This window comes from Panicum hallii, chromosome 1, assembly GCF_002211085.1.
Source record: "Panicum hallii strain FIL2 chromosome 1, PHallii_v3.1, whole genome shotgun sequence".
NCBI lineage: Eukaryota > Viridiplantae > Streptophyta > Magnoliopsida > Poales > Poaceae > Panicum > Panicum hallii.
In genome coordinates, this window is record NC_038042.1 from 45733865 (window position 1) to 45760594 (window position 26730).

At 47.6% G+C, this 26730-nt stretch overlaps 4 protein-coding genes and 1 long non-coding RNA gene across 7 annotated transcripts; 2 read left to right on the top strand and 3 right to left on the bottom strand.

The window, feature by feature from the left end:
- Positions 1-1128: 1128 nt before the first annotated feature.
- On the bottom strand, positions 1129-3276 carry LOC112901471 (probable glycosyltransferase 2). Its single transcript, XM_025970399.1, has one exon. It carries the CDS (start codon positions 2896-2898, stop codon positions 1462-1464), a length of 1437 nt encoding a protein of 478 aa, XP_025826184.1. The 5' UTR covers positions 2899-3276; the 3' UTR covers positions 1129-1461.
- Positions 3277-3804: 528 nt separating this feature from the next.
- Positions 3805-6554, bottom strand: LOC112879034 (pentatricopeptide repeat-containing protein At4g13650-like). The gene has a single exon (XM_025943355.1). It carries the CDS (start codon positions 6507-6509, stop codon positions 4116-4118), a length of 2394 nt encoding a protein of 797 aa, XP_025799140.1. The 5' UTR covers positions 6510-6554; the 3' UTR covers positions 3805-4115.
- Positions 6555-7995: 1441 nt separating this feature from the next.
- On the bottom strand, positions 7996-9459 carry LOC112890692 (copper transport protein ATX1-like). Its single transcript, XM_025957543.1, has 3 exons — positions 9296-9459; positions 8835-8910; positions 7996-8596 (listed from the first exon to the last, which is right to left on the bottom strand). Exons 1-3 carry the CDS (start codon positions 9305-9307, stop codon positions 8325-8327), a joined length of 360 nt encoding a protein of 119 aa, XP_025813328.1. The 5' UTR covers positions 9308-9459; the 3' UTR covers positions 7996-8324.
- Positions 9460-9526: 67 nt separating this feature from the next.
- LOC112890699 lies at positions 9527-11467 on the top strand. Of its 3 annotated transcripts, none has more exons than XR_003228330.1 (3): positions 9527-9926; positions 10042-10759; positions 10860-11467. It is a non-coding gene; the product is annotated as an uncharacterized LOC112890699 (long non-coding RNA). The 3 variants fall into 3 exon arrangements; XR_003228329.1 differs by having other exon boundaries at positions 10042-10542; positions 10638-11467; XR_003228327.1 differs by having other exon boundaries at positions 10042-10454; positions 10638-11467.
- Positions 11468-11673: 206 nt separating this feature from the next.
- On the top strand, positions 11674-12501 carry LOC112890681 (zinc finger A20 and AN1 domain-containing stress-associated protein 5-like). Its single transcript, XM_025957532.1, has one exon. It carries the CDS (start codon positions 11793-11795, stop codon positions 12237-12239), a length of 447 nt encoding a protein of 148 aa, XP_025813317.1. The 5' UTR covers positions 11674-11792; the 3' UTR covers positions 12240-12501.
- The last annotated feature ends 14229 nt before the right edge of the window (positions 12502-26730 follow it).

Genomic DNA, 26730 nt, shown 5'->3' on the forward strand with positions numbered 1-26730 from the left:
TCTCCTCTGACAAGGGTGTCTAATAAATGATCTTTACCAGGCATAGTGTCCAAAAATTTACAGAATAGTTATCCAAATCTTGTTCAGAAACAGGTAGCAACTTGCAGCTACATGTATCTCCAATACAATGTTTGGAAAGGCAAAAGCTGCATGTATATATATGTGTGTGCTGAACTACCTGAATTTACTAATAAAGCAACTGCATTTTCATCACCTTTCCAACCTAAATCATAAAAGCGAAGTAAATGTCTAGCAGCATTGCAGTCTAATAATAGAATCAAACAACATAAGAAAAGGTTCTAATAAATTATTCTCCAGAATCAGAGACTCTTTAGAACAGTAGAAGCATTCCTACAATTAGCAACCTGGGTTGTGAAGGGACAAAATATTCATTCCGGTCACAAATGATGAAGCATTGTATAAAATTATCTGTTATAATGACCATGACATCACAACATGTTGGACCCTCAAAAAAAATAGCTTGCTTCAATATATTGGTCTGAATGTCTGAATGACAAAAAGAAGTAAACATTTCCCAAACAATGTAGCAGCGAGCCATCAATCTATCAACAGTAAAAATCACATGAAGAAACATAATAACAACAGGCACTATAAGATGCTATGGTCATTCCACCTTTAATTGCGGTTTAGGATTTAGGAATTGATGCAAGTAACCAACAAAAGTTGAACTGCTGGAGACAAACGAGATGAGGTGTTTCCTAAACAAAACCAGGGTCACTAAGTACCACGCTGTCTTTTATTTTATCATTATTTCTCATGTAAGTGGTTGATGTATATGTACTATCCTTTGTTTCATAGTAACTTGCTACTTCAAAATAACTATCAGAATACTGGTTCTAATTTAAATGGGAAATAACATAGAAGTTACCAAACCATGAATTATTTTTTACTAAGACATGAAAGAAGACAATGAGAAAATACCACCAAATGAAGATGAGAAGCTAAATCAGGATACATCCTACTTGACACATTGTAATAAGTAACGAAGTTCGAAGCATACGGTGCTATACCGGCAGAAATTAGATGCGGGGAAATCTTAATGAATGTTTAGATACATTTAATTAGCGATCAACATGCTTCATTAATTCAACCATGGAAGACAAAAGGTGAAGATTAAAGAGAACTATAACTACTACAATGCACAAGATCCACATATTAGTGATATTTGTCCCGCTAGAACCTAGCACCAAAAATGAAATGCAATAAAGTACAAAAGTGATGCTATTTTCAGATTTGATCTCCTATCATGTTTAACTCCATAACAAACAAAGATCGCAACCTCTACCTGTTACATAGCAATAACGATTGGTGAACAAAAGGAAAAGGGAGAGAAAGAGAGTGGAAACTAGAACAACAATGTCCCCATATCACAAGATGCTCTGACCCTGTTGATAGCCAAAGCAAGTATGAAAATATCATACCACCAACTCATCTGAATCATCAAGAAGCCATCGATATTCTGGCCTTCATATCTAAGTTCTCCACATCATTAATTGGCCTGGTTGTCTGATCCCTGATCCTCTTAATCTTGGGGCTTTCCAGCCCCTTGTGTGAGAAACCATACAGCCGAAGCACCTGGTTATCAGCAAAATTGAACGCTCGCTCCATGCTCTTGAGGCAGCGCTCCACTGGGTAATCTCCATAGCTCCCGCATGGCTTGCACCCAACAAAGTGTGTCACAAAAGGCCACCGCTCATCACCAAGCCCTGGGTGGTGATTCTCCATCATCTCCTCATACTTGTCCACCAGCCCAGCCCAGAAGCCATGCAAGTAGTAAGAATTCTCTATGAACACCTTGTCCATCCACTTATCCTTTTGCGAGAGCAAGAGGTAAATCAACGCCGACTGGTCGTCAGCCTCAAATGCTGGCCGGCCCTTGAGGTTCGCCGTGAGTACCTTGCCGGCCTGGTCACGGATGAACCCCTTGGGCCCCATGGGTGCCCACGCGTCCAGGAGGTCAAGCGACCACTGGCAATTCCGGAAGAGGAAGCTGCCTGTGTTGAGCGCGATCCAGGAGTGCTTCTCGAAGAGCAGGTCTTGGTACCCGTGGATGATGAGGTTGTGACCCTCGTAGCGCGACAGGGGCAGCTCGAATGCCATGTCGGTGAAGAGCGCGTCGCTGTCCATCCACCAGATCCACTCGACCTCCGGGTGGGAGAGCATGAGGCGGCGGAGCAGGGGCAGCTTGGCCCAGTATCCCGCGAGCTCGGTGTCGAGGTGCGCGAGGTTGTGGACGATCTCGATGCCGTGGAGGCGGCAGTAATCGATCTTGTTCTTGGTGGACTTGAGCAGGTAGTGGTCGCCGAGCGGGTTGTCGCAGGGCCCCGGCTGGGAGCCAGTAACGAGCATTATCCTGGGCTTCCCCCCGGCAACAGTGGCCGGGAACCCCGGATTCTGGGCGAGCCATTCACGCCGCTGCTCGTCCCAGTCGGAGATCTTGGGCCCGAGCGTGTACTTGCCCGCGGCGGCCTCGTACGCCGCTGCGGCCTCGGCGGCGCTGAGCGCGGAGGCGTTGAACCCGGAGGCGGCGCTGAAGTCGCCGCCCTCGTCGTCGGGGTCCGGGCCGGAGTCGGAGCGGATCTCGCGGAGGATGCGGTCGATGTCCTCGACGGCCTTGGCGCCGGCGAGCGCCTCGGCGTCGGAGGGCTGCGAGGGGAGGGAGAGGTTGAGGCCGATGGTGCCCCGGAGGACGAGGATGGTGACGAGGCCGCAGAGCACGGTGATCTTGAGGTTGTTGAAGGTGCGGTGGATCTTGCGCGAGCGGCTGTGGTGGTGGCCGAGCGGCGACGCGCCCCGCGGCCGCGGCGCCGTCATCGGGAGCCCTCCGCCGCCCCCGCCTCCCCCCTTGCTGTTGTACCCCATCCCCTCCTGCCCCATCCCCGCCACGGAGGGCGGAATCTCCCCCCGGATTTTTATTGCCCGCCCCGGGCTCCCCGCCCGCCCGCCGCGGATTGGGGGGAGAGAGAGAGAGAGAGAGACTGGGGGCGCAACTCGCGCGGTCACATGGGCGGGCGGAGCGGCACCGCGCGGCGCGATGGAGTGCGGCCTGCGGCGACGCCGGGTGGGAAATGGGAATTGAGATGGGATCGGACGCCGCGACGCGAGGGTTGGGTGGGGTCGCGGATGAGGGAGGATGGGAGAGAAGGGAAGGCGGAGGAAGGAAGAGGAGGAGGCGGCGGTGCGCGAGCCCACTCTTCTTCTTTTATGGGCTTCGTCTTCTGGGACAGTGGGCTGTCGGCCGTTGACCCGGGTTTGGTTTCGCGGCTCCGGCCGGCCGCCCGGCCGGAGTTTTGTTGTACTAGTGGCTGGCGTGGTGGAGAAATGGTGCGGACGTGTACGGTCGGTGCGCCCGAGCGGTGCCGTTTGGCGTGCGGGCGTCTCGTTTGCCACTCTGCTGCCTGGAGGCCTGCACCGGGGCCGCGCCCGCACGTCTTCCCGGGCCGCCGGCAAGGCGAGCGGCCGTCTCGTTCTCGGCCAGGCCCAGCGTCATAATTATTTCTCCATTTCTTCTCCCTGTGATAAAATCCGCACTGGTCCTCTCTCCACTGTTGATGGGTCCTTGGGATACGAGAACAGAGATAATGGCAGCACGGCGAGATCCCCGAGGTCTGGCGAGCCCCTCGTCGCCGCCGTCGTCGGAGACTCGACGGCTTCCACGGTGTGGTAGTTTGTTTTGTTTGATCGTGGTAACTGTCCACCTGGTCGAGACTCAAAGCCATGATAACAGATGTCGTATGCGCAGTAACTTATCATCAGGATTAGTTTAGTCAGAGCTAGTGTTTTAGCTTCACATAGGTAACGCAAAAAATTAAAATTTCAGTCAGTACATGCCCGTCTAACGTGGTCAACGTCAATCACGCACCCCCATGGTACATTTGGCTCGGATAACAAGTGGATTGATACAAGAATTTTACTCCAGTAAATCATGTACGAAACCCTATTACATTTACAGAAGTACTAGACCAAATCTGCAGTTACAGTATTCACACCGTGCGTCAGTGATAGGAGCATGCACCCTTGAGGTAGTAGTGCTACTAGAGCAACTTGTAGATGCTGAACATGTTCATCCTTCCAAGTGAATGTGAACCGTTAGCTCAACAGGCACCCGGAACCAGCCTCGCTAGCTTGTCTGCTGCAAGCTTCACGGTCTTATCATTTCTATTCTGTTTGGCAGCGCAAAGCAAACCCCTGGCCGACGCACCAGATTCAGAAGGAACAACACTGTCAATGAAATGCTCTGCCTCCTTGAACATCCCAGCACGACCCAACACCTCGATCATGTGGGAGAAATGCCCCTCCGAGGGCTGTATCCTGTAAACCTCGGTCATGGACACAAAGAACCTGAAGGCTTCACTTACAAGGCCGGTTTCTGCGCAGGCCTTCAGCACAAACAAGAATGCCTGCGAAGTTGGACGGCACTTCTCCTTCATTAGCATCTGTGAAAACAGGCGAATGGCGGTCTCTGGGCAGCCGTTTTCCACGTTCGCTGCGATTATTGAGGTCCACGAAGATGCATCCTTGTCAGCCATGTAGTTGAAGGCATCGAAAGCATGTCTGAGGCTACCACAACTAGAGTACATGTTGATGAGATGGCTGTTCATACAGGCTGTGGAAGCAAGACCACGCTTAGTCATGTAGGCATGTGCTTGCAGCCCTTCCTCAAGAAGTGCCAGTTTTCCGCAGGAACTCAAGATGAGACGTGCCGTATGGTGGTCAAGCTCCACCCCGCAGCGTTGGATAACATGAAAGAGATTAACTATTTCGACATTATCGTCAACTTGAGAAAATGCTTCAACCAATGTGCCCCAAGAAACCTCATGGCTTGAGAGTGATAAGCACAGTTTCAGAGCATGGTGGTACCAGCCTTTTCTAAAGTAAAAGTTAACCAAACTTTTCAGAATAGAGGTGTTGGTTCCATACCCATTTCGGATCGAGTTGCTGTGGATCTCCATACCACCTACAGCATCTCCAAGAGCCATACACGCCGTAAGCACAGCGGTGTATGTGAATTCGTTAGGCTGCACATGCTCTCCCTGCATCCTCCTAAACAAATGCATTGCTCTTCCGTACTGACCATTCAGACAGTTTCCTGAGATAACAGCAGACCACGCAGCTGTGTCTGGATTCTTGATTCTTGAAAACAGAAGATTTGATTCCTCCAGACCACCGCATTTAGCATACATGTCGACCAAGGAACTAGTAACAAAAGAATCTGAATTCATATTGGACTTTAAAATGCAGGCATGCAACATCCTCCCTGCTGCCAGATCTAGATCAGAAGCACATGACTTCAGACTGCTTGCCACGATGAACTGATCAAGCTCCCCCTGGACTGACAAATAATATTTTAACATCCTCAAGGGAAACATCTGGTGCCGCTTATGAAGAGTGGCCCAATTGACATACATATCCATGAGAGCGCTCATGACATGCTTATCCGAGTCCAAACCTGCTCGGATGAGGTAACCGTGTATTTCCATACCATGATCAAAAGCACCTCTTCTGGTAATGACATGCAGAATGCTGCCCAATGTAAACTCGTCGCATTCTTCGCATTCAAACATCATAGCACGAAAATGGGCTAAGGCCTCTTTATCACACAAGTTTTCTGCATAGCTCTGGATTATGGTGTTCCAAGAAACCAAATCTTTGACATCCATCTTAACGAACACCTTACGCATCAGCTGCAGTTCACCGGACCTCCCATAGAATCCGATCAGACAATTACCCAGGAATTCATTGCCGACCAACCCCATCTTGATCATGCAGCAGTGCAGCTGCTGGCCCAATCCCACATGGCCCAAACTCGAAGCTGCCCTGAGTGCCACCGACAGAGTGAAAGCATCGCACGCGACGCCATCACGGACCATTTCCATGAACAGCATCAGTGCCTCGGCGTCACATCCGTTCTCGGTGTATGCGCTGAGCATGGAGGTCAAGGAAACCAGGTCCGGCGCGGTGATGCCATCGAACACCTTCTCAGCGCAACGAAGGGACTGGCAGCTTGAGTACATGGTGACGAGGCCGTTGGCCACGAAGAGGTCCGCGCCCACGTAGCCTAGCTTGGCGACGGCGGCGTGCAGCTGCCTGCCGAGGCGGAGGCTCCCGACGGCGGCGCATGCGCGCAGCGCGACGGAGAAGACGAAGGCGTCGGGCCTGAGGAGCAGGCCGAGCATGCAGAGGAGCAGCTCGAGCGCCTCGGCGGCCGGGCCGTGAGTGGCGTACCCGGACATGAGCGCGGTCCAGGAGACGAGCGACCGTTCCGGCGCTGGCATTGCATCGAACACCTCCCGCGCGGGCCGCATCCGGCCGGCGCGCGCGTGGGCGCGGAGAAGCGAGAGCTGCGCCGCGGCGGCCGGAGTGGCGGCGGCGGCGTTTGGGATGGACGAGCTGGACCTGTGGCTGCCCTTGTGTGGGGACGCGGGGGTGACGGCGCTGCTGCAGAAGCTGGAAGAGCGCGGGAGCAGAGGAGGAGGGGGAGGCGCCATTGGAGGCTGCGATGAGAACTGCAATCGGGGACGAGGAGGATTCGAATGGAGTGGCCAGGAGGAAACAGTGGGATAAGGTGCAGGTGGGCCTTTTCTTTCTCCGCTCTCCAGGAGTGAGAGAGAGTCCTCGCGATTTGGCCCATCTATTTCTAGGTTCCAGCCCAGATCAAGGCAAGGCCCGCCCGCCCGCCCACTGCGACGTCAGGTCGTTCTCCTTCCTTCTTCGAACGGCACGAGCATTTGCACGGCGCCGCCGTCCGGGGCTCGTCGGAATCTCGGGAGCAGCATCAGCAAATTCTTCTCCCCGACGAAGAGCACGCCCAGAGAGATAAAAGCATCCTGGATAGCATACCAGTCCCTCGTCCGGCTTTCAATTTTCTCTTATTTATTTTGTTTCTTTTACAGTTCCTTGATCCAGGATCGTTGATGGGTGATGCCTAAATGAATTCCCTCTTGAGACTATGTGCAGTCCTGTCATCCCCTCTTAGAAATGTGTTTTTTGTTAGAACTGAAATTGTCTACGGTACTTGGATTATCGGTTTATCATATGTGGATTATATTGGATAACTAAACTAGGTTGCACTCTAGTAGTCGACTATAATCCACATTTGACCAGCAAGCTAAGACCCAATCCAACGGTCCAAGTTATATAATCCACATATGATAGCTATTATATCAACTTATGATACACGTGGTTACTGTGGATAAGTAGGCTAAGGAAATTAATTTCTTTTGGAAAGTTAGGTTAATTTAATTTATACTTCCCTAAACACTGTACTCTAGCAATTAATTTCTAGAATTACTGAATCGCTGGCTACAGCGGACAAAGTTCTTATTATGTCGTGTTTTTAACATGTTCCTGAAAGCTCGTGATACTTGTGAATCGTGGCAGAATTCATCAAGAGTTTTTGTTAAGAAAAGAGAGTCTTTGATTTTATTGAAAGCATATAAGAGTTTATACAGGCCAAACAAAAGAAAATGCTAGGAAAACAAAACCAAGCTTCGTGCTAATAATAACACAGGTAACTCGAGACAACTTTCTAGCTCTAATTCATCAAGAATTGTTCTTTATTCGGCTATCCACTTTATTTAAATTCGTTATATTTCTCATTTGTATCAGCTGGTGAGACCTATTAACTCCTTGCAGTGGATATATATACCAATGTACATTTTCAGGTTGGCAAATAATTGATAAACCATTTCGCTTAGACCTTGTAACTGTGTTTTCACCAAAGTGCAAAATAGCGAATGTAGGCATTTTTTCCCCCTCCCATGTCTTCTAAAACAAGAAAAGTGAGCCATTGGAATGTTGAGAGGCTGTGATCAAGTAAATGCATCATTACAGTTTTGAAATGAAGTAAACAATTCCTCTCAAAGAAAATCCTCTCAAAAAAAGAAATCAAGTAAACAAATTAAACCTCTGGTAGTTTTGCAAACAAGCAACTTCGAATCAATAAGTGAGTTATTTACCGGTCAACACAATGCATTATCATTGAAAGAGATCATATTAGAATCTAGAAACCTCAAGCTATGAGGTTTAACATGGATTGCACTCATGTCCCTTTTTGTCAGACAAAAGGGTCTTGGACAAGTGTTTAGGGGGAACTCGAAAGCAATGGTAAAAGTAATGAACAAGAATCCTGCAAGGGATTTGTTCATCTTGAAATCACACACGCGCACCACTGAGTTTATCATTTATTCTATAATTCGCAATCACTTGCTAGAGTGGCAATAACATGATGCAAACCGCACAAGACTCGGTGTCCCAGCTAGTTCTAGAGTAAGGTTTAGGTGTCGCAGCATCACATGTGACGATCAAGCGTCAGATTTGGCTGGGGCGATCTCTGGTGCAGCAGCTTTGGCTGGGGTGATCTCTGGTGCAGCCTCGGCCGCAGGCGCTTCTGCCTCGGTGCTGGGAGCTGCTTCTGCAGCTGGAGGCGCCGGAGCAGCCTGGGCTGTGGCTTCGCCCTCCCAGTAGGAGGTCTTCTTCCCCGACTTGGAAACTGTCTGGAAGACATCCTCAGGCTTGACATTGCCTTTGACTGTCACCTTCTGCTCCTTGAGGTCTATGTCAAAGGTCTCAACTCCTGATTCCAATATTCCATAAGAACAAGCATTAGCTACAGATCACTCATATCCATGGGTGGTAAACTGGTAGGTGGTACTACATACAAATTTTAACATTTTGACAGATTAGGGTTTTTGCCCTCGGATCAATTGATCAATTTGCTGGTAAGTTTCCCATGGTGCAGGCAAGCAGGCAACTAGCTAGGCTTTGTTGGTAAGAGATGCTATAAAAGTTGCTGTGAGAAAAAAAAAACTAACCTTCCATCTTGGACAGCACTCTCCTGACCGCCCCGGCACAACCCTCGCATGACATAGCAACCTTGAGGACAACAGTCTGCATGGTCAAGTGAAGATAATCAGACCAAGAAAACATCATATAAGCTCTCACATATGGCACCAGCAATAAACAAAATCAGGGGCTCCAATGTCCTTGTACATCTGGAGCTCAGAGAAAATGAAGATAATCAGACCAGCAAAACATCATACTGTATCTGTATGACGAAGCTAGCTAGCTCTAGTTACCAACAATCAAATAAAACTCTAAACTCCAATGCATCTCATTCTACATCTGAAACTCAGAACATGAGGCGATCAATCATGTTCTCGTTATGTAGTTTGCTGATTTTCTCTAGTTGCAATCCTTAATCATAACAATGATTCTGTGAATAGAAAACTAAATATGTGAGGATCCGATGCAGGGAACGAAGGAGATTGGTTACCTCAGCGGCCATGGCTCACGGATCTCTGAGGCGGCGGGCGGGACGGAGGAGGTAGGACTGCAAGACGTCGGTGGGAGCTAGCTCGATCGGCGTCGGCGTCGGCGTGTGCCCTGCCTTCATGGATCGGGGGCTCCATAAATAGCCGGCGCGCGGTGGCGTAGCAAGAAAGCAGAAGCCGGCGACCGGTGGTGGGTCAGTGGTTGGACGGACGCGCACCACAGACGAACAAAGCAGCCCGGATAGGAGAGCGAGAAAGCTCAAAAGGCACAGTGGTTGTTGCTGTTGCCCAAGATGCCCGGCCGGCCTAACCTGCCCCGCGCCCCTCTCTCAGAGCTCGCGGTGTAGTACGCTAGTACCGGAAGTACACCGCGCCTCCCCCGGCTTGTGCAGTACAACTGCGGACTTGTGGTTACGATCGCTGGCGGTCGTCGTGGTTGTACTCCCATATCTTCCGGCCCGCCTAGCTAAGCTAGCTTGTTGCGTCTCTGATCAGGGATGGCATTGTCTGTCTTGCGTGGGCGGCGGCATCTTTGCCCCCCACCTTTTGCATTGCGTCTCGCCTCGCCCCGGCCGGCCGGGGGGGCGTGCGTGCTTTGCCTTGGCCATCCATCTCCGATCCTCGTCTTTACAGGTGCAATTGGTCTCAGATTCTTGCAATTTGTTTTGGTTGTTCCGTGTTCTTATCTCCCGGGCTCTCTGTGCTGCCGCCCCTTGTTGATTTGGTAAACCCCTTTTGGTTCCTTTAGCCTGAAGATTTAGCTTCGGTGATTACAAAGATGTTGGAGGTTATGGATAAATAAATCAGCCCGGGTCCGACGATAGTGTGTACATCCTGGAAGATTACAATACAAACTTTGCCAGAGTATGTCGGCACAGGAGCAGCCCCTGCCAACGAGGTACCCGTAGTATCAGATTCAGATGCTTTTGGTGCTGCTGCCCAGTGCCCACTGGAATTTTTCTTCTCCGAATTGCTGCTGCTGCGAAAGGGGTTTAGCCCGGCTGGTGAATTTTTCCCGTGTCGCGTAAAAAAAATTGTTCCCATTCTAAAGCATAGTTGGAGCTCGGCCTTCTCACGGATGATAAGCTACTGTATATAGGTGGAGCAGAGGTTCGGAAGGTTTCCTTCTTGATACAATGCCGTGGGGCGGTCTTTCCCCAGGTAAAGTTTTTCCGAACTGCTGCTGCTGGTCGTCGGATCATGTGGGCTTTCTTTTCCTGGCCCACGCCCAGTCTCCTTCACGGGGAAGGTTGAAATTGAAACGATATTAAAACCGTTCGAGGTTCAGTCAGCACGGAGTAAACTTCGGCCCATGGTCTCAGTCAGTGATGCATTACGCTGCAGGCCCAAAGGCAGAGACGGAGTTTGCTCGGATAAGGCCCACCAACAGCTTAGGTCCAGATTTTGCAAGGAGGGGCCGACCAACTTCAAGGTACATTCCTGTCAAAAAAAAAAAGAACTTCAAGGTACATGGCGTCAAAAAAGAAAACCCCCCTTCAAGGAACACTGTTCAAGTTGCTTCAGATGAATCTTTTCCTTCTAAAGAACGTTTCAGGTGGATCGCAGGATCGGTGAAGACTGAAGTGTTCATATGGTGTCCAGCTCGTGCAAGTGCAACCTATGTTTTCCGGTATCCATTCGCAGTGGTGCGTGCCAAGCTTGCCACAGCTAAACATAGGCAAGCACACTTAAATAAGATGGGTATGGGTCCATGGCGTACAAGAGACTAGCGCTTCGTTTGCTGATTTCCCCAAAGATCACAGCAACAGCAAGCAAGCTAGCGAGAGCTGTCCTGATCTGACTCACTCCACGCTCCCTCGCTGTCCTGTCCAGCGTGACCGCGTGCCGTGCGACCGTGTCTGTACTCTGTACTGTGCCTTGTTCACTGTGCTCCGGTGAAAAAATACTGGTTTTGCTGGCATGCGCCGTCTCTAATTCCAAGAAATTTGCAAGTTCCAGCTCAAGCAAATTTCAGCCAAATTTTTACCATACCAAGGAAGAGCCAGGTCAAGTTTGATTAGTTTGAGGAGATATCCATCGGATCCCGCGTTGCCGTCAGATCCAAAAACCGGAGTGTATCCCATGCCACCAGCAAGGCAGCAACGTCTGGAGTCTGTACGGCCAAACCATGGGCCGGACGACACGGCAGGTCGGCACGGCTGGACCAAACGCGCGCGCACGTAACAGACACCCGTTCCGTTCCCCGTCGTCGTCGCCCTTCCTCTTACCAGCCGTCCACCGCTCACCCCGCCGTAGCAACCCAACCGTCGCCGCCGTCGCCGTCACGCCGCGGCCGACCTGCCGTGGCCTTGTCGCTATCCCTTCCCGTCCCTTGAAACAAAAGCCAAACCGATCGGTCGACCGATCGATCCTTCCCCCTCCACACCTTTCGGCCGCTTTACGCAACGCCTTTTTAATCCCTTCCGCCCTCCGCTTCCCGTCCACCCCCCAACCCCAGCCCAGCCTGCCCTGCGCCGCGCCGTCCCTGACCCGGCGGCCATGGCGGAGGAGCAGCAGCGGCAGAGGTGGCAGGAGGGCCACCGCCTGTGCGCCAACAACTGCGGCTTCTTCGGCAGCCCCGCCACGCTGGACCTCTGCTCCAAGTGCTACCGCGACCTCAACCAGCACCAGCCGGCCTTCACGCCGTCCTCCGCCGCTGCCTCAGCTTCCGCTGCTTCCGAGGCGGTCATCGCGGCCGTGGCCTCTTCCGAGCCCGTGGCTCCAGCGATGGCCCCCGCGGGCGCCAGGCAGGCGGGCAGGTGCGCGAGCTGCCGGAGGCGCGTGGGCCTCACGGGGTTCGCGTGCCGCTGCGGCGCCACCTTCTGCGGCGTGCACCGGTACCCGGAGCGGCACGCGTGCGCCTTCGACTTCCGCGCCGCCGGCCGCGATGCCATCGCGCGCGCCAACCCCGTCGTTAGGGGCGACAAGCTCAAGGACAAGGTCTGAGGACTCCCGCTCTGTTCCTCGACGCGACGCCGGAGGGAGGAGGAGGAGGACGGCGGCGGCGGCCCGAACGGATCGTCGGACTGTACCAAGTACTCCGTGTACCCCCTACCCTCGATTGCATGTGTAAGCTGACGCCCCGTCAGGCGCCGCAAAGTTCAAATCGAAAGCTAAACTGGTTTCGAATAAGAGACCCGGATCGGCGGCCTTGTTGCGTGCAGTTGTTGTGATTCGTGAGGTTCCTGTAACGCCCATGTTCGTTTGAGCGCCGAGTTCGCATCGAGTGATCGGAGATGACTGAATTCCAGAGCAGATTTCAGATTTCGCGAAACGTAGCTGATGCGTGAGTGCTCTATTTCTCGTTTTCAGAGGGAAAGCCGAGGCCTGGCTTCCGCTGGCGACTGACACCAACGGAGAAGCAGCTCCGATTCGCCGGCGACAAAGCAGAAGGGTGCGTGATCCGCCAGCGACAAACCCTTTTTTTTATACTCGATGTCGTCGAGTTGGACCCGCTTCTTCCTCTCGCCTTTTTTCACTACTCTCTCTACTGCTCTCGTTCATCACCCAGGGAAATAATTAATAAGAGAAAGTTCTGGTCCTGGGTGGGTCAACCAATGGATCGACGCAGAGCTTTCGGATAAGCTCGGCCGCCGGCCGTGGTGGTGTGCGTCCGGTCCCCATACGTAGGCAGCGCAGCGATTGACACCAACGTCTGAGCTGCCCCTGAGCTCGCGTTGTCGCTGCCCCGCCGCCCATGCTGACAGAACCACCACGACCTAAAAACCTATAATAAAGGTGGCTTGATGGTCGAGAGGGATCTCAATGGGTTTTTTTTAAGAAGTTTAATGGTTATTAAACATGGTGCCACATCAAATCACTAATATAATAGGGTAATTATAAGAGAAGTGGTGAGGAAATTTTATAGGATGATTGAGAAATTTCATAACGCTCCTCTAGCTCAGTTATCAAGTTTTCAGTTTCTTTAACCGTGCAATAACTAGTCTAATTAGGCTACGAAGATTTAATTGCACGGTTTCATAGAATGCCATGTCATCCAAGTACATTTGAGTTCGCGAATAAAACATTAATGCAAAGTTTCATTTTATAATTTCATTGACTAGACATAACATTTAATTGTAAGGCATGTGATTAATCGCAATTGTATGAAATGAAACTCTATGGCCCCCAATGCAAGTTTCAACAAATTCCATAGTCTTGGAAACAGTATATACATAGTTTCTCTCTTTTTCTTCATAATTATCATTACCATATCATCACAAATGTTGATGCGCCACTGTTGAAACTTCTATAAAACTTACACTAACTTGCACTGGGATTAGTTTTAAGGTCACATCGTTGGTGGGTCTCCATATTTAAGCGTGCCTCTCAGTGCTTGGTTGGACATAACAACGTACACTTTTATTATTTTCAGTTCAGGTCACAAAAGGCGACTACGTGTTGTTTCGCATCACAAACCACACTTTTTCATGACTTTAAAGAGCAGTTTCTGCGATATCTATCCTTTTCAGTTCTACGGAGTGGACTCGCTGAATTGTAGTTTTACGGTAAAGGATGTCAGCAGAAGTGTATTATTGCGAAATCAGTTATTTGAAGTGTAGTTTTGTGACAGTTCTTCAGTCTTAGCGTCCTTTTCTTGATTTTTTTTCTCAAAATTGAAGAAAGGAAGTCCGCAAAAGGTCCTTTCAAATTGAATTAACCTGGGTCTTGAATATGATCGCCCCTGCCTCAATTGGGCCGGACTAGGTAGGCCCAATGCTAACTTAGATCAACTTGGGTCATGTTCATTTTCCTCTCATTTTCCCCCGCATGTTTGTAAAGCACACTGCACACTACAGTATCATCTCAGTTGTATGCCCCGTACGTATGTTTTCCTTCTTCCGATCCACTTGATCTCAACGGCTTGTACTCACTGTTGGATCCTGCACCGCACCCTCACATCGCCAACAGTGCTCACCAAGTCAAGCAATCGCTAGTCCAGCACATTATCCTGCTTGATGGTGGTTGATGAATCACGAATAACCTGCGTAGATTACGTGCACAGTAATGCTCCAAGATGCAACTTCCATAGTAGACTAGGATGGCGCACCACAGGCTTGTCTTGATGGGATCCTGGAGCTATTCTGACGGCTGGCTGAGCTGCTGCCTGTACCTTGCCTGTGTAGCGGTTTGGTTGGAATCCTAAAGGTCTGTCTGGTCCAGGCAGGTGTATCCTATGCCAGACCGCCAAATTTGAGCGCCTGGCTCCAGCACGTGTGCTGCATGAGCTAATCGCGGTGACCAGCTGTTTGACCACCCAAGAATGCAACAAAAAATCATGGAGCGCAACTTAACCAGCCCTGTCTTATTCTTTCATTGCTATTGCTCATTGAATACTGTCACCTGATCATGGAACAAACGGCTATATATATTCCTACCCTCATTAGTTATGTAAGTATGATTTTTATGAAATAAATTATTTGTATTATTAATCAAGAAATTGTAGTAATTAATGCAAACTGTTGGTTTGTGGTATAATTCTGTTTAATAAATATATTTTAAAATTATATTAGGGGACAAGACATACTTCTTCATTCCCAAATTACTAGCCGTTTTGGCTTTTCTAGGTGCATAGCAAAATCTACGCTGTATTTTTTCTAAAGCAAAATAACTAATAATTTTGGACGGACGGTAAGCTTTTCGGAGGCACAACACTCCAACCAAATGGACCATCTTCAAGCTTGCCTATCCAGGCATATTTCATCGACTTTCCAGGCAACAGTTTTTGCTACGCAAGTCCTCCAAAACTCCAACCAAACAGGCCCTGAAATTAAAAGGATCAAAATTGTTTTATTTTAAAAATGTGGACATAAATGGCTGAGAGTATTCAAACCATCCGGAAATGGAATGACTATCCATATGCCTATTAGCCTATCATGAATTATCCAACAGTGTACCGTTGGGCTTTTCCTGTTGGGAACTCAGTGGCCGACATTCCGTCAGCCATTGGCCGAATGCCCGACCATGGATGGCCGAGGGGAAATAGCCGACGGTATACTTTTAGCTATTTGCTTTCCCCAGTGTACATGTTAAAGAACCTCTCCAGCCGGAGTTCGCTGGTAGAGTGGTAGCTTGTACTAGCCTGGGTTGTGTTCTCAGGGCTAAGTTTAAGCCTGGCTAGTCCTAGGCCAAATAACCAATCACTACCACAGCTCCTCCAGGCCAGGCCCAGTTACGCACGAGTTCAGTAAGGGCATCAGCAATGTATCTTCACAAAACCGATAAGTAAGGTGGTAAAAGTAGGTAGTTGTTGTTAAAGGTTTTACAATGTCAACCGGCAAAAGCAGGTAATAAGATGGGTTCCCAAGCAAATAAAAAGATAAACTCTTCCATTGCTTCATCCATATATACGGCGTGTGCGCGGAGGGAGGGAGTCAGTTGAGAGAGAATCATTGAAATTTTATTGCTTGCTACCAGGCAGGCCGCAATGCTATTGCATAGTATTTGTTACTTACTGGTTCTGCGGTGTTTGCTTGCTCCCTCCATCCTCAGATAAATATCGTCCGGAAACCGTACCCGTGAGGTAAACACGCTTTCCTAGCGACACTTAGGCCCTGTTTAATTCCTCTCCAAATTCCAACTTTTTACACTCTCTCTCTATCACATCAATTTTGGGATATATGCATGGAACAGTAAATGTATGTAAAAAAATAACTAATTGCACAGTTTAATTGTACATCACGAGACGAATCTTTTTAGCCTATTTAGTCCAGAATTAGATAAAATTTGTCAAATACAAACGAAAGCGCTACAGTATTCCGGTTTACAACATTTGCAATTTGGGCTGCATCTAAACGAGGCCTTATCTAGGAACAAAGTATCTGGTAGTAGGAGTGCATTTATCACTTATTACTTAGTTTTGGAGCATATTGTGGCTGCCCTAAGACAGAGGAACAGTGCCGGAAGAACAATCTTTACCCGTCCATTCGTATCCGGAGCACCAGCAGAAGGAACAAATGCACGCCGTGCTGCAGGTCTGCTGGTCAAGAGGAATGATGGCAATCCACACAGATTGTATGCGAAGTGAAGACGAGATTTACTATGGCTGACCATACTCGCAATCTTTACCCTCCGTCAGCTGCATGTAGGATCCTTCATATTCTATTCCCTCCCCTCTCCTCGCCATACTATGCTTCGATTTTTTATAGCCTGCAGCGGCAGCTGCTGCATTGCACGAGACAGGCAATGCTTGCGCCACCGCTGACGAGTGACGACCGGGCCGTAGCTACTGCGATTCTACTCCTAGGTTCTCCGGTTCGTCTGAGCCCGAGATGAAACAGTTCGCGCGACGCGCGAAGCGGGCTCGTCGTTGGTTCTTGTCCGCGTTCTGTCTGTCTGCGCGCGCGAGGGTATGATGACGACAAGTACGAGATCGGTCGAGATGCCATCGATGGGTCGCCGGTTCCCGGCTGCCATGATGGGGAAGCGGCTTGATTCGCTCGCAGCATCCGATCCCCTTGCTTGAATGCAGTTGCATCGTCATCGTTTTATTTGCTAGGTGTAGGCTTCTGGCGCTGTGGAACTCAGGGCTGTTTGGTTTTCTATCTATCTATAGTTTTTGCCACGTCTAAAGTTGGGTAAATTTAATCAACTTAGTTACCTATTTGGTGTGCAGCCACAGTTATAGTAAGATTCTTCTGCCGTTATTTTGGTTCCACTTGTCAATAATTTATAAAAGTGTGTTAAGATGCTTTTAGGCATAGCAAAGTGTGGCGAAGAATTCGAGCGACTAACTTTAGGTAAGTGTGGCGAGAAAAGTTATAGTAACTTATGGCGTGTTGGTCATGAAACCAAACAGCCCCTCATTTCTCGAGCGAGTAGATTTGGGTGCAAAAAAATCTTGATTACATTTTGTTAGAATATTATTCAAGCCGTGCTTAGCTTATTGCAGGTGTAAGCGAAAGTTGTATAAACCTGGTCCTTGTTGGTGCTATATATATATACACACACACACATACACCGTCTTAGAACATCAATACAAATCTAATGTCAAGAATGATATTATTAAAACACGAACTTACCACGAAACTGTTACTTCAAATCAAAGTTGATAGTACCTTCAGAAGTGTTTTCTTACACTTAGTTTATCTTGCATTATATTGTCGGAGTCAGATAAAAAAGACACTGTGAAGACCAATATTTCAGTACAACTTTTGTAGACCAAACATGCATGTAACTAGACTAGTTATCAGCACAAACTCATATGAATCCAATTTTCTTTTGAAATCGAAGTGCACATTATTCTAAAAGTTAGCAGAGATGATATTTATCGTAGAAGAACTCCGAGCATCAATGTAAGGCCCTATTTGGATCCAGCGCTGTCACATCGAATGTTTAGTTGCTAATTAGAAATATTAAATATAAATTAATAACAAAATTAATTGCATAACCCCTATACTAATTCGCAAGATAATTCTATTAAGCCTAATCAATCCATGATTAGCCCATGTGATGCTATAGTAAACATATGCTAATTATAGATTAATTAGACTTAATAGATTCGTGTCGCGAATTAGCTCTAGACTTCTGCAATTAGTTTTATAATTAGTTTATATTTAATCATCCTAATTAGTTTCGAAATATACAATGTGACGGAGATAAAAGCTCTTGGGATCCAAACACCCATATTGTAATGCACTTACCATCAAAAATAGTATTTGAATTTTCAATCGATTACAAATTCAATCATCTTTCGATGCCATACGCGCACAAAATTCAGGTCAAAGGTGTGATAGTGAATCAGATGCGTGGGAGCTTGAATACCCAAACTGATGAAGCCAGGCGCTAGCTACCTGCATCAAGTATTACCATCGAGTGCAGTAGCAGAAGACTGCAGAGCTACAGCAGATACCAGCTAGCTCCCCTACACGGGGCATCAAGCACATCTGTACTTGGCCATTGGAGCTGCCCGGCCGGCTTGCATTGCACAGCATTGAGTTATACGCGCGCGCAGATTTGACCGGCTGGTACCTTATCATTGGAGCTCTGAGGTCTCTGCTCCATGATAATACCTGCCCCGGCCGGCCTCTCTCTGACACGGGCATCATGCATGTGTCCATGCTGTGTTGTTTTTTCCTTCTCTCGCTCCATCGATCCAGAGAGAAAAGTTTTCCGCGGAACAAATCGATGCGTCACGTTGACCGCCTGCTGCCTCGTCATCGTGAACGGCGAACAGATCCAGTGGGTTCATTGATTCATGAATAAATCAAGTGCTCTTGGATTACACCGAGAATGATGGAGAGAGAGAAGAGTGTGTAGCATCTTCGGGTTTGGCGGAGGATGATGCAGTGGTGTCCATGTCGAAATAGCCGACAGCAAAGGCCGAGGTCGATGGTAGCGCAGGGGCGGTGGCCGAGGTTGGGGATGTAGTCGATGACGACGGCGGCGCGGTGCAGAGGTGGCGGCACTTCCCGCCGCTTCAGCGCTCCCGTGGATCCAATCGGGACTACGGTTTTCGGTGGAGTGTTGGTGACGCACGGTGAACCTCGTACCGTGCGCCGCCGGCCCCACCTCTATCTATAGCGCTACGGGATGAGGGTCCAGCAACTATGCTTGGGTTGGTCGCCCCCGATCAGGGCGCGAGACCGAGTCCGGCTCGGTCGTTGGACCCATCCGGGTGGGGATCAATCTAATATTCTTCCCCTTGATCTCACTTTACTTACTTGTTACAATTCTTAACTTAACCCATCTTATCACAGATAAGTGTATAGAGCACGCCTCGTCATAACGATTAATACCATCATATTAATAGCCACAATATACGTTTCTATTTTGAAACAGCTTTTCAACTAGACCGCCCTTACTATTACTATCTAGGGGTCATAGGCTTTCCCGTAAACTCATGCCGGCTAAGTGTTCTCTGAACACATTGGTGGTAAGATTTTTGTGAGTGGATCCACAAGCATTTCCTTTATTTTTATATGCTCAAGACTAATAGTATGATTCTGGATTTTCTCTTTCACTATAAAACGTGTTTGGCAGCACCACTTGACTTGTTGTTGTGAGCATAAAACACTGCTGGCTCATTGCCGCAGTATATCTTAAGTGGTTTTTGAATATTGTCTACCACTTTCAACCCGGGTACAAATTTCTTTAACCCATTTTACCTGCCCGCGGCCTCATATCAAGCTACAAACTCAGCATACATCGTCGATGATGCAGTGATAGTTTGCTTAGAGCTTTTCCATGATATTGCTCTTTTTGCGAGGGTGAATACATAACCTAATGTGGATTTTCTATCATCTACGTCTCCCGCAAAATCTGAATCTGAGTACCCTTCTATCTTTAGGGAATCAGATCTTGTGTACGTTAGCATGAGGCATTTTGTGCCTTACACAGAGCTTTCTTTACCATTATGCAGTGTTCTATTCCTGAATTATCATGATATCTGCCAAGTATCCCGGTAACAAATACTAGATCCGGGCATATACATACTTGAGCATACTGTAAGTTTCTGACAGAACCATTTTTATTTGATCGATCTCATGCTGATTCTTGGAACATTGGAATTTCTCAAAACTATCGCCCTTGACTATAGGAGCAGGTGTTAGCTTACTCGTATGCATACTATATTTCTTTAGAATCTTTTCTAAGTATGCCTTCTGCGATAATCCTAATACCTTCTTTCTTCTATCTCAGAGAATTTCTATTCCTAATACAAATGAAGCTTCACCGAGATCTTTCATATCAAAATTTAAGGATAAGAACTTCGTCTCCAATAGCAGATTAACATTACTACTAGCGAGTAAGATGTCATCTACATATAGGATTAGGAAAATAAATTTCCCATTCTTGAACTTTACATAAACGCAATTGTTCTCCTCATTCTCTTTAAATCCAAACTTTCTTATTGTTTCATCAACTTCAAATACCACTATCTAGAGGCTTGCTTTAATCCATAAATGGATTTCTTCAGACGGCATCTTATATGTTCTTTTCCTTCCATGACTAAATCTTTGGGTTGTGCCATGTAAATATTTTCATACAAATCCCCATTAAGGAATACCGTCTTCACATTCATCTAATGTAACTCTAAATCATAGTGTGTCACCAATGCCATTATGATTCTAAAAGAATCCTTGCATGAGACTGGAGAAAATATCTCATTATATGAAGCCCTTCGCCACGAGTTTGCTTTATATCTTTCTACATTTCCTCTGGAGTTACATTTTATTTTGTAGACCTATTTACAACCTACTATCTTAGCTCTTTAGAAATTTTTTCTAAGTCCCAAACTTTATTGGTACTCATTGATTTTATCTCATCTTGCATGGCTTCAAGCCACTTCGACGAGTGAGCGCTTCTCATGGCTTCTTCAAATATAGTGGGATCATCTTCCATTTGAATTTCTTCGCTAACATAGACTTCGTAGTCTTTAGAAATAGATGGTTTTCTAGTTTTCTGAGACTTCTTGGGACCTTCATTAATTGACACTTCTTCTACCTAGGACTGTTGTAGTTCTTCCTCATGTGCGACAACGGGTTCTATAGGATCCTGAATAATAGGTTCATCATTTTCATTCATTGTTGCCATAGGAGAACTAATAACAGGTGTTGTCACCGCAGTGTCATATACTATCGGTGCAGCATCAACAGATATGGAGAAGAATGGTTCCTGAATCATCGGAGTAGGTGCATGCACCCGCTTCTCCTCAAGACTGATTTCTTAAGCTATCATGCTCCCCCTGACCATCATATGTCTGTCAGGACAATAGAAGCGATAACCTTTTGACTTATCTGGATAGCCAATAAAATAGCAATTGAGTGTCTTCGTACATATCTTCCCATTGTTTAGGTTAAATACTTTTACCTCAGCCGGATAGCCCCACAAATGTAAATAATTTATGTGGGTTTTCTTCCTGTCCATAACTCTTACAGAGTTTTTGGCACCGACTTGCTTGGTACTCGATTAAGAATATGAGCAGCGGTTTTTAGTGTCTCCATCCACAAATTTATTGGTAAAGTGGAGTAGCTTATCATACTTCTCACCATATCCATTAAGGTACGGTTGTGTCTTTCGGCTACTCCGTTCTGCTGAGACTCGTACGGTGTAGAATACTGAGCGACTATACCATTTTCCTATAAGAACCTTGCAAAGAGTCCAGAAACTTGGCCATCTGAGGTACGTCGAGTATAGTACTCCCCCCACGGTTGAATCTTACTATCTTAATCTTTAAATTGTGCTGATTTTCTACTTCAGTCTTGAATATCTTAAATTTATCCAACGCTTCCGATCGTTCTTTAATTGTATAAATATAGCCATAACGTGAATAATTATCTATAAACGTTATTAATGAATCATAACCGTCCACAATCCTTATGGGGAATGGACCACAAATATCTGTGTGTATTATTTTCAAAACCCCTACACTTTGTTTGGCTCCTTTCTTAATTTGTTTAACATACTTCCCTTAATGCAATCGATGCAATATTCTTTATCTGAAAAATCTAGAGGATGCAGAATTTTCTCTTTGATTAATCGTTCAATTCTCCCCCTCAAAATATGGCCTAAACAATCATGCCATAATTTTGCTGATGCTTCGTTGTCGCATCGTTTGCGCTTGGTTTGTACATTCACAGTCGAGGAAGACCCATTCTTTTCTTCATTGCATACAACATTCAGATTCTCATGCATAGATAACATATAAAGCTTGACATGTCGAAAGGCAAGACCAACACACTTATCGTTAAACTTAATCAAACATTATTCTTTGCTAAAATGGCAATTAAATCCATCATCTGCCAAGCATGAGACTGAAATGAAGTTTCTACTCAAAAAGGGTACATAGAGCATATTTTTTACATAGAGCATATTGTGCAAATGAAGAATGAAGCTAATATTCAATTCTAATGGGAGTTCTCCTATCGCTTCAACTTCAACCTCGATGTTGTTGGTGACTCTGAACCTTCTTTCTTCTCTTTGCAGGGTCCTCCTCGTACGGAATCCCTATAAGGAATTGGCAACATGAATAATTGCACTTGAGTCAATCCACCAAGTAGATTTTGCATAACTTAAATACAAGGATTCATCTACGAATATAATATGATCCTCAATTTTTCTATTCAGATACTTTAGGAACTTTAGACAGTCCTTCTGATAGTGTCCAATCTTCATGTACCATCTGCATTGGTCTCTGCCCATTACCTCTTCATTGCTCTGTCTCGGATGGTGAATATTTTGTGGGGCCTTCCCATGTGACTTAGAAAAGCAGCCTCTTTCCCACTGAGGTTTCCCTTGTGGTTTATCATTCTTGTCAAGGTAGCTCCTCTTCTTATTTTGCTTCACATATTTGACCGAACCACTATGTGAGCCCTTAAGTCCCTCTTTTTCTTGCACACACATGGCAATGAGTTTCTCAATATCCCACTTCTTTGGATGTAAGTTGTAATTAACTTCAAAAGAATCAAACTCTTTGGGCAAAGATGCAAAAACCAAGTGAACTAGGAACTCAGTTTCGAGCTCCATCTCCATAGGCTCGAGCTTGGATGCCATGTTGCTCATCCTCAGTATATGCTCTCTTATCCCTCCATCTTTGTATTTCTCGATGACTAACCTCTTAATAAGAGTACTTGCATAAGCCTTTGAAGAGCTAGTGAACTGACTCTCCACCTTCCTGAGATACTCAATGGCAGTGGTACTTTCTGGGATTGCTCCTCTTATCGCCTCCACAATGGATCCCACTTTGCCTTATCAAGGTCATACTTCTGTTGTCAGTCAAAACCCGCCGGCGGGCAGCGACAGGCAACACGAGGAGCCGGGAGGCTTCCGGGATGGCTGGTGGACCCCGGTCCCTCGGTCAACGGCCCAGTGATCTGGCGCGCGCCCTGGCTGAGAGTCGCTAGGCGTGCCACCTGATCCTGCACCCGATCAGGAGGGTGTGACGTGTCGTACTCCTGTGTGCACAGACATGTGTAAAGATTAGTCCGAGCCGTGATCGGCTCATCATCTCCTCCCCGGCATCGGCTATGACGAGCCGATTGCATCAATGCCGGATTGGATCTTTGAAACGGGCAACATAGACACATATACACGTATTCATTCAAATAAAACTTGCTTCATAAATAACAATCTAATCCAATCTACGACGACCAAGCTCTCACTGCACGATCGGAACATCCTACACGTAATTGAGCCTAACAAATACACGAAAGCATCGACAAAACAATCTAAACAGAGAGCAAGGAAACAACTGAAAGCCGATCCCTGACACAACCTCCATTCAAGCGATAAGCCGATACAGAGCATACTATCGGATCATTCAACTCGTTTGCAAGGCCTAATCATGCACATATCGAACCAAGCTTCTAAATAAATAGAAACCAGCCATAACAGATTGGATCTACTGATAACTACGAAACAAGACAAAACCATCGTATCTATGAACGGACACGACGATCAAACATGCGAGAGCAACATATAAAGCACGATTAAAGCACAAAAGGAAAAGATTACTCAACGCATGCCAGGATAAACAACGCTACTCGCCATCTACAAGGCTTCAGCACGAGCAACGTATGAACGAACGAGCAAGGGTGACACTACCCCGATCACGCAGAGCGTGATCGAGGTCGCATGGCACTTACCCGATGAAAACCCTAGAATAGGGGAGGCGATACGCCGAGAGTTGATGATGAATGATTCTGTTTCTTGTTTATTCATGGTACATATTTATAGTCCGTAGACTTGTTCTCTTTAACTAACCCTAACCTAACACGACACGAATCTTAACTGCTTATTCCTAATTTACACGGCCTTATGGCCTCCATCTTCCGCGCGGGGCCCAATTTGCAAGCTTTGTAACGACTGCCTTCTAAGCCCATCTTGCTCCATGGCCCACTTCTGGCCCGGTCAAAATACGGCGATAACACATGCCCCCCTGGTTTCGGTAATGGTAATTCCGAAATCATCACCGCCTTGACCCTTCGTCTTCCGATCCGTACAACCGTGCCTTTTCTGCTTCCGATGGACGTGACTGCTCTGCGTCGGCCTCCTAGGGAACCGTTACGGTGCCGATTCATTTCACCCACTCGTTGGCTTTATAAACTTGTTTCCAGCACCTTCTTTAACCACTTTCCCTCACGACCATCGCCGACTCCTCCTCCCTTCCTTTACCATGGCCTCTTCCTCCTCTGCCTCCTCTGTTATCTCTTATGAATCCGAAACAACACGAGAACCAACTCCAGAATATGACCTAATCGCCGCTTATGAGGTCCGTGCTCCCCTGCATTGGGACGCGGTAGAGTGGGACTTCCATTACCAGTCCGAGGACGACGAATCTTTGACTGATGGCGAGGATCTCGCACTCCTCCTCGGAGCCGAGCTGGAAGAAGAGGAAGACGATGCCCTTTGGGGAGAAGACCTTTCTCTCTCAGAGGAAGAATCCGATTCCATCTCCTCCGAGGAAGATCCGATGGCAGGTACCTTTTTCTTCGACAGGTCATCGGACGACACTTCCGACGGCCGCGAAGGAGCCGACGATGATGACGGCTTCACCAGCAGCAGTGGCGGGGACAACGACGACGATGGCCGCGACGGTAGCAGCAGTAGCGGCACCAGCATTGCTCCACCGTCCAAGCGCCGCAAGACCTCTGATGTGTACTGGTGGTAGATCGTAGCATCTCTGCTAGGTTATCTCTAGGAGTAGTTAGCTCCTCTTTTGTTCTTACTGCCTTGCTATGAATGGGATCTTCTTTTGTATTAGCCCCTCTTATTATGCACAATAATTTATTCAAGAGCCGATGGCAACGCATCGGCCTTAGGGTATACCACTCCGGATCTGAAACCGCTCTTCAATTTACTTTACCTTCTGCCGGTCAATCCAGTGCAAACCTCTGAAGATCAATTCCAATCTCCTTTTCGTTCGCAAACCCTAGCCGCAAGATCTCCCCTAGTCTTTGAGACACTCGTCCGATCTTGCGCCGCCGAGCCTAGATCCATTCTCCAAGGTCCCGATTCAAGATTCCCGATGGTAGAATCCTCGCGTACCGCCGCCGCCGCCTTTGGTCTGAAGGTAAACTCCGACCCCCATTAATTTAATGCAGCATCCGCAAATTTTCACTGCGCAGTTAAATGACTTTTTTCCTCGGCAATCTTGATTTCTTGGGGTTTTTCAGGCTTCCGATATCTTCTTGCCGCACCCTTCTTCCCCCAATTCCTTCTGCCTTGGACCTCGTTCCTACGAAAAGCTTGTAGATTTGATCTCGTGTGAGGCCAACCGGATCCCCTTCGTGAGCCAGGATGTAGATCTAGAATCTTGGTCGGATTGCCTCCGCGCCTGGCCAAACCCCCCTGAAGGCTGGACAGTTTGGTACAATAGGGTAGCGAACACCTACCAGCCCTTATGGGAATCAATCGGGATAGCCGATGCTCTGTCTTTATCCCTCTCCCCCCTTGAGAAAGATGAGAACCTTCTGAAGACCATCGGCTATTTCTGGTCTGATGCCTTGAATTGTTTCCTCTTCGGGCATAGCCCATTGGCACCAACATTGTTAGATGTTGTGATGATTACCGGCCTAAACATATCTTCAGCCTGCCCTTCTGCCTATAGCCTCCATGTAGTCCCCTACAAACTGTCTTCAAAGACTGAATGCACCAACTGGAGCACATACCTGAGCCAACACCAGAAAAGCAAGGGCCCTGTATCGGAAAAGGAGCACACGGCCTTTCTGAACCTATGGCTTGAACACTTTCTCTTCTGTGGCCCTTCTCTTGCCCCAACCAAGAACTATCTCTCCTTGGCTTATGAACTGGCCAAGGGTCAACCCGTTGGCCTCGGCAGACTATTTCTGGGGGAACTTTACCGTTATCTCCATTTGATGACTTCCAGCCTTCTTACCCAGAAGAAAATTAGAACTGGTGGCCCATGGTGGTTCATTCAGTTGTGGGCTCGTCTTTATTTCCACAATTCTGACCCTGACTTCCCCTCCTTAGTCGGCAATTCTTTCCCTGATCTGAGTGGAAGACAGATTAGGTGTACTAGCTTCGGGCAGGCCTTATACAGTCTTCCTGGTGGGAAATTGAATCCTCCAGTTGCTTCCCGTTGGTTCAAGATTTTTTATAAAGGCCTTGATGAACCAGACTTTCTTCCTTATGCCGGTTCTGAACTCTTCGAGAACCCGGCCACCTTCCGTTTGGCTGATATTGCCTATGATGCTGACACTAGGCACCTTTATTCCATCATGGTTCGGCCCTGCCTTCTCCCAGTTGGCATGAGCACCTCTAACCGGATTCTTAAACCCGGTTATGAGTTTTACCAGCCGGTCGTAGCAGCCCGGCAATTTGGCCTTGCACAAGTGCCTCCCCACTTCCTTCTCCACCTATTGACATCCAACAGGGTGGATCTCCCTGACGCTCTGACCGCCCAGAGATGCTATAGCCTGTTCACAGACCTTTCCTTGTCTGTCCCTGCCAACTTTACCTTCACCTCCTCGGCTGTCGA

Excerpts from the sequence above, each read along its gene's own strand:
- LOC112901471 (XM_025970399.1), bottom strand. The coding sequence starts at position 2,898 with ATGGGGCAGGAGGGGATGGGGTACAACAGCAAGGGGGGAGGCGGGGGC.
- LOC112879034 (XM_025943355.1), bottom strand. The coding sequence starts at position 6,509 with ATGGCGCCTCCCCCTCCTCCTCTGCTCCCGCGCTCTTCCAGCTTCTGC.
- LOC112890692 (XM_025957543.1), bottom strand. Across the intron at positions 8,597-8,834 it reads AGTGCTGTCCAAGATGGAAG|GAGTTGAGACCTTTGACATA; the intron begins GTTAGTTTTTTT and ends TATTGGAATCAG.
- LOC112890681 (XM_025957532.1), top strand. The coding sequence starts at position 11,793 with ATGGCGGAGGAGCAGCAGCGGCAGAGGTGGCAGGAGGGCCACCGCCTG.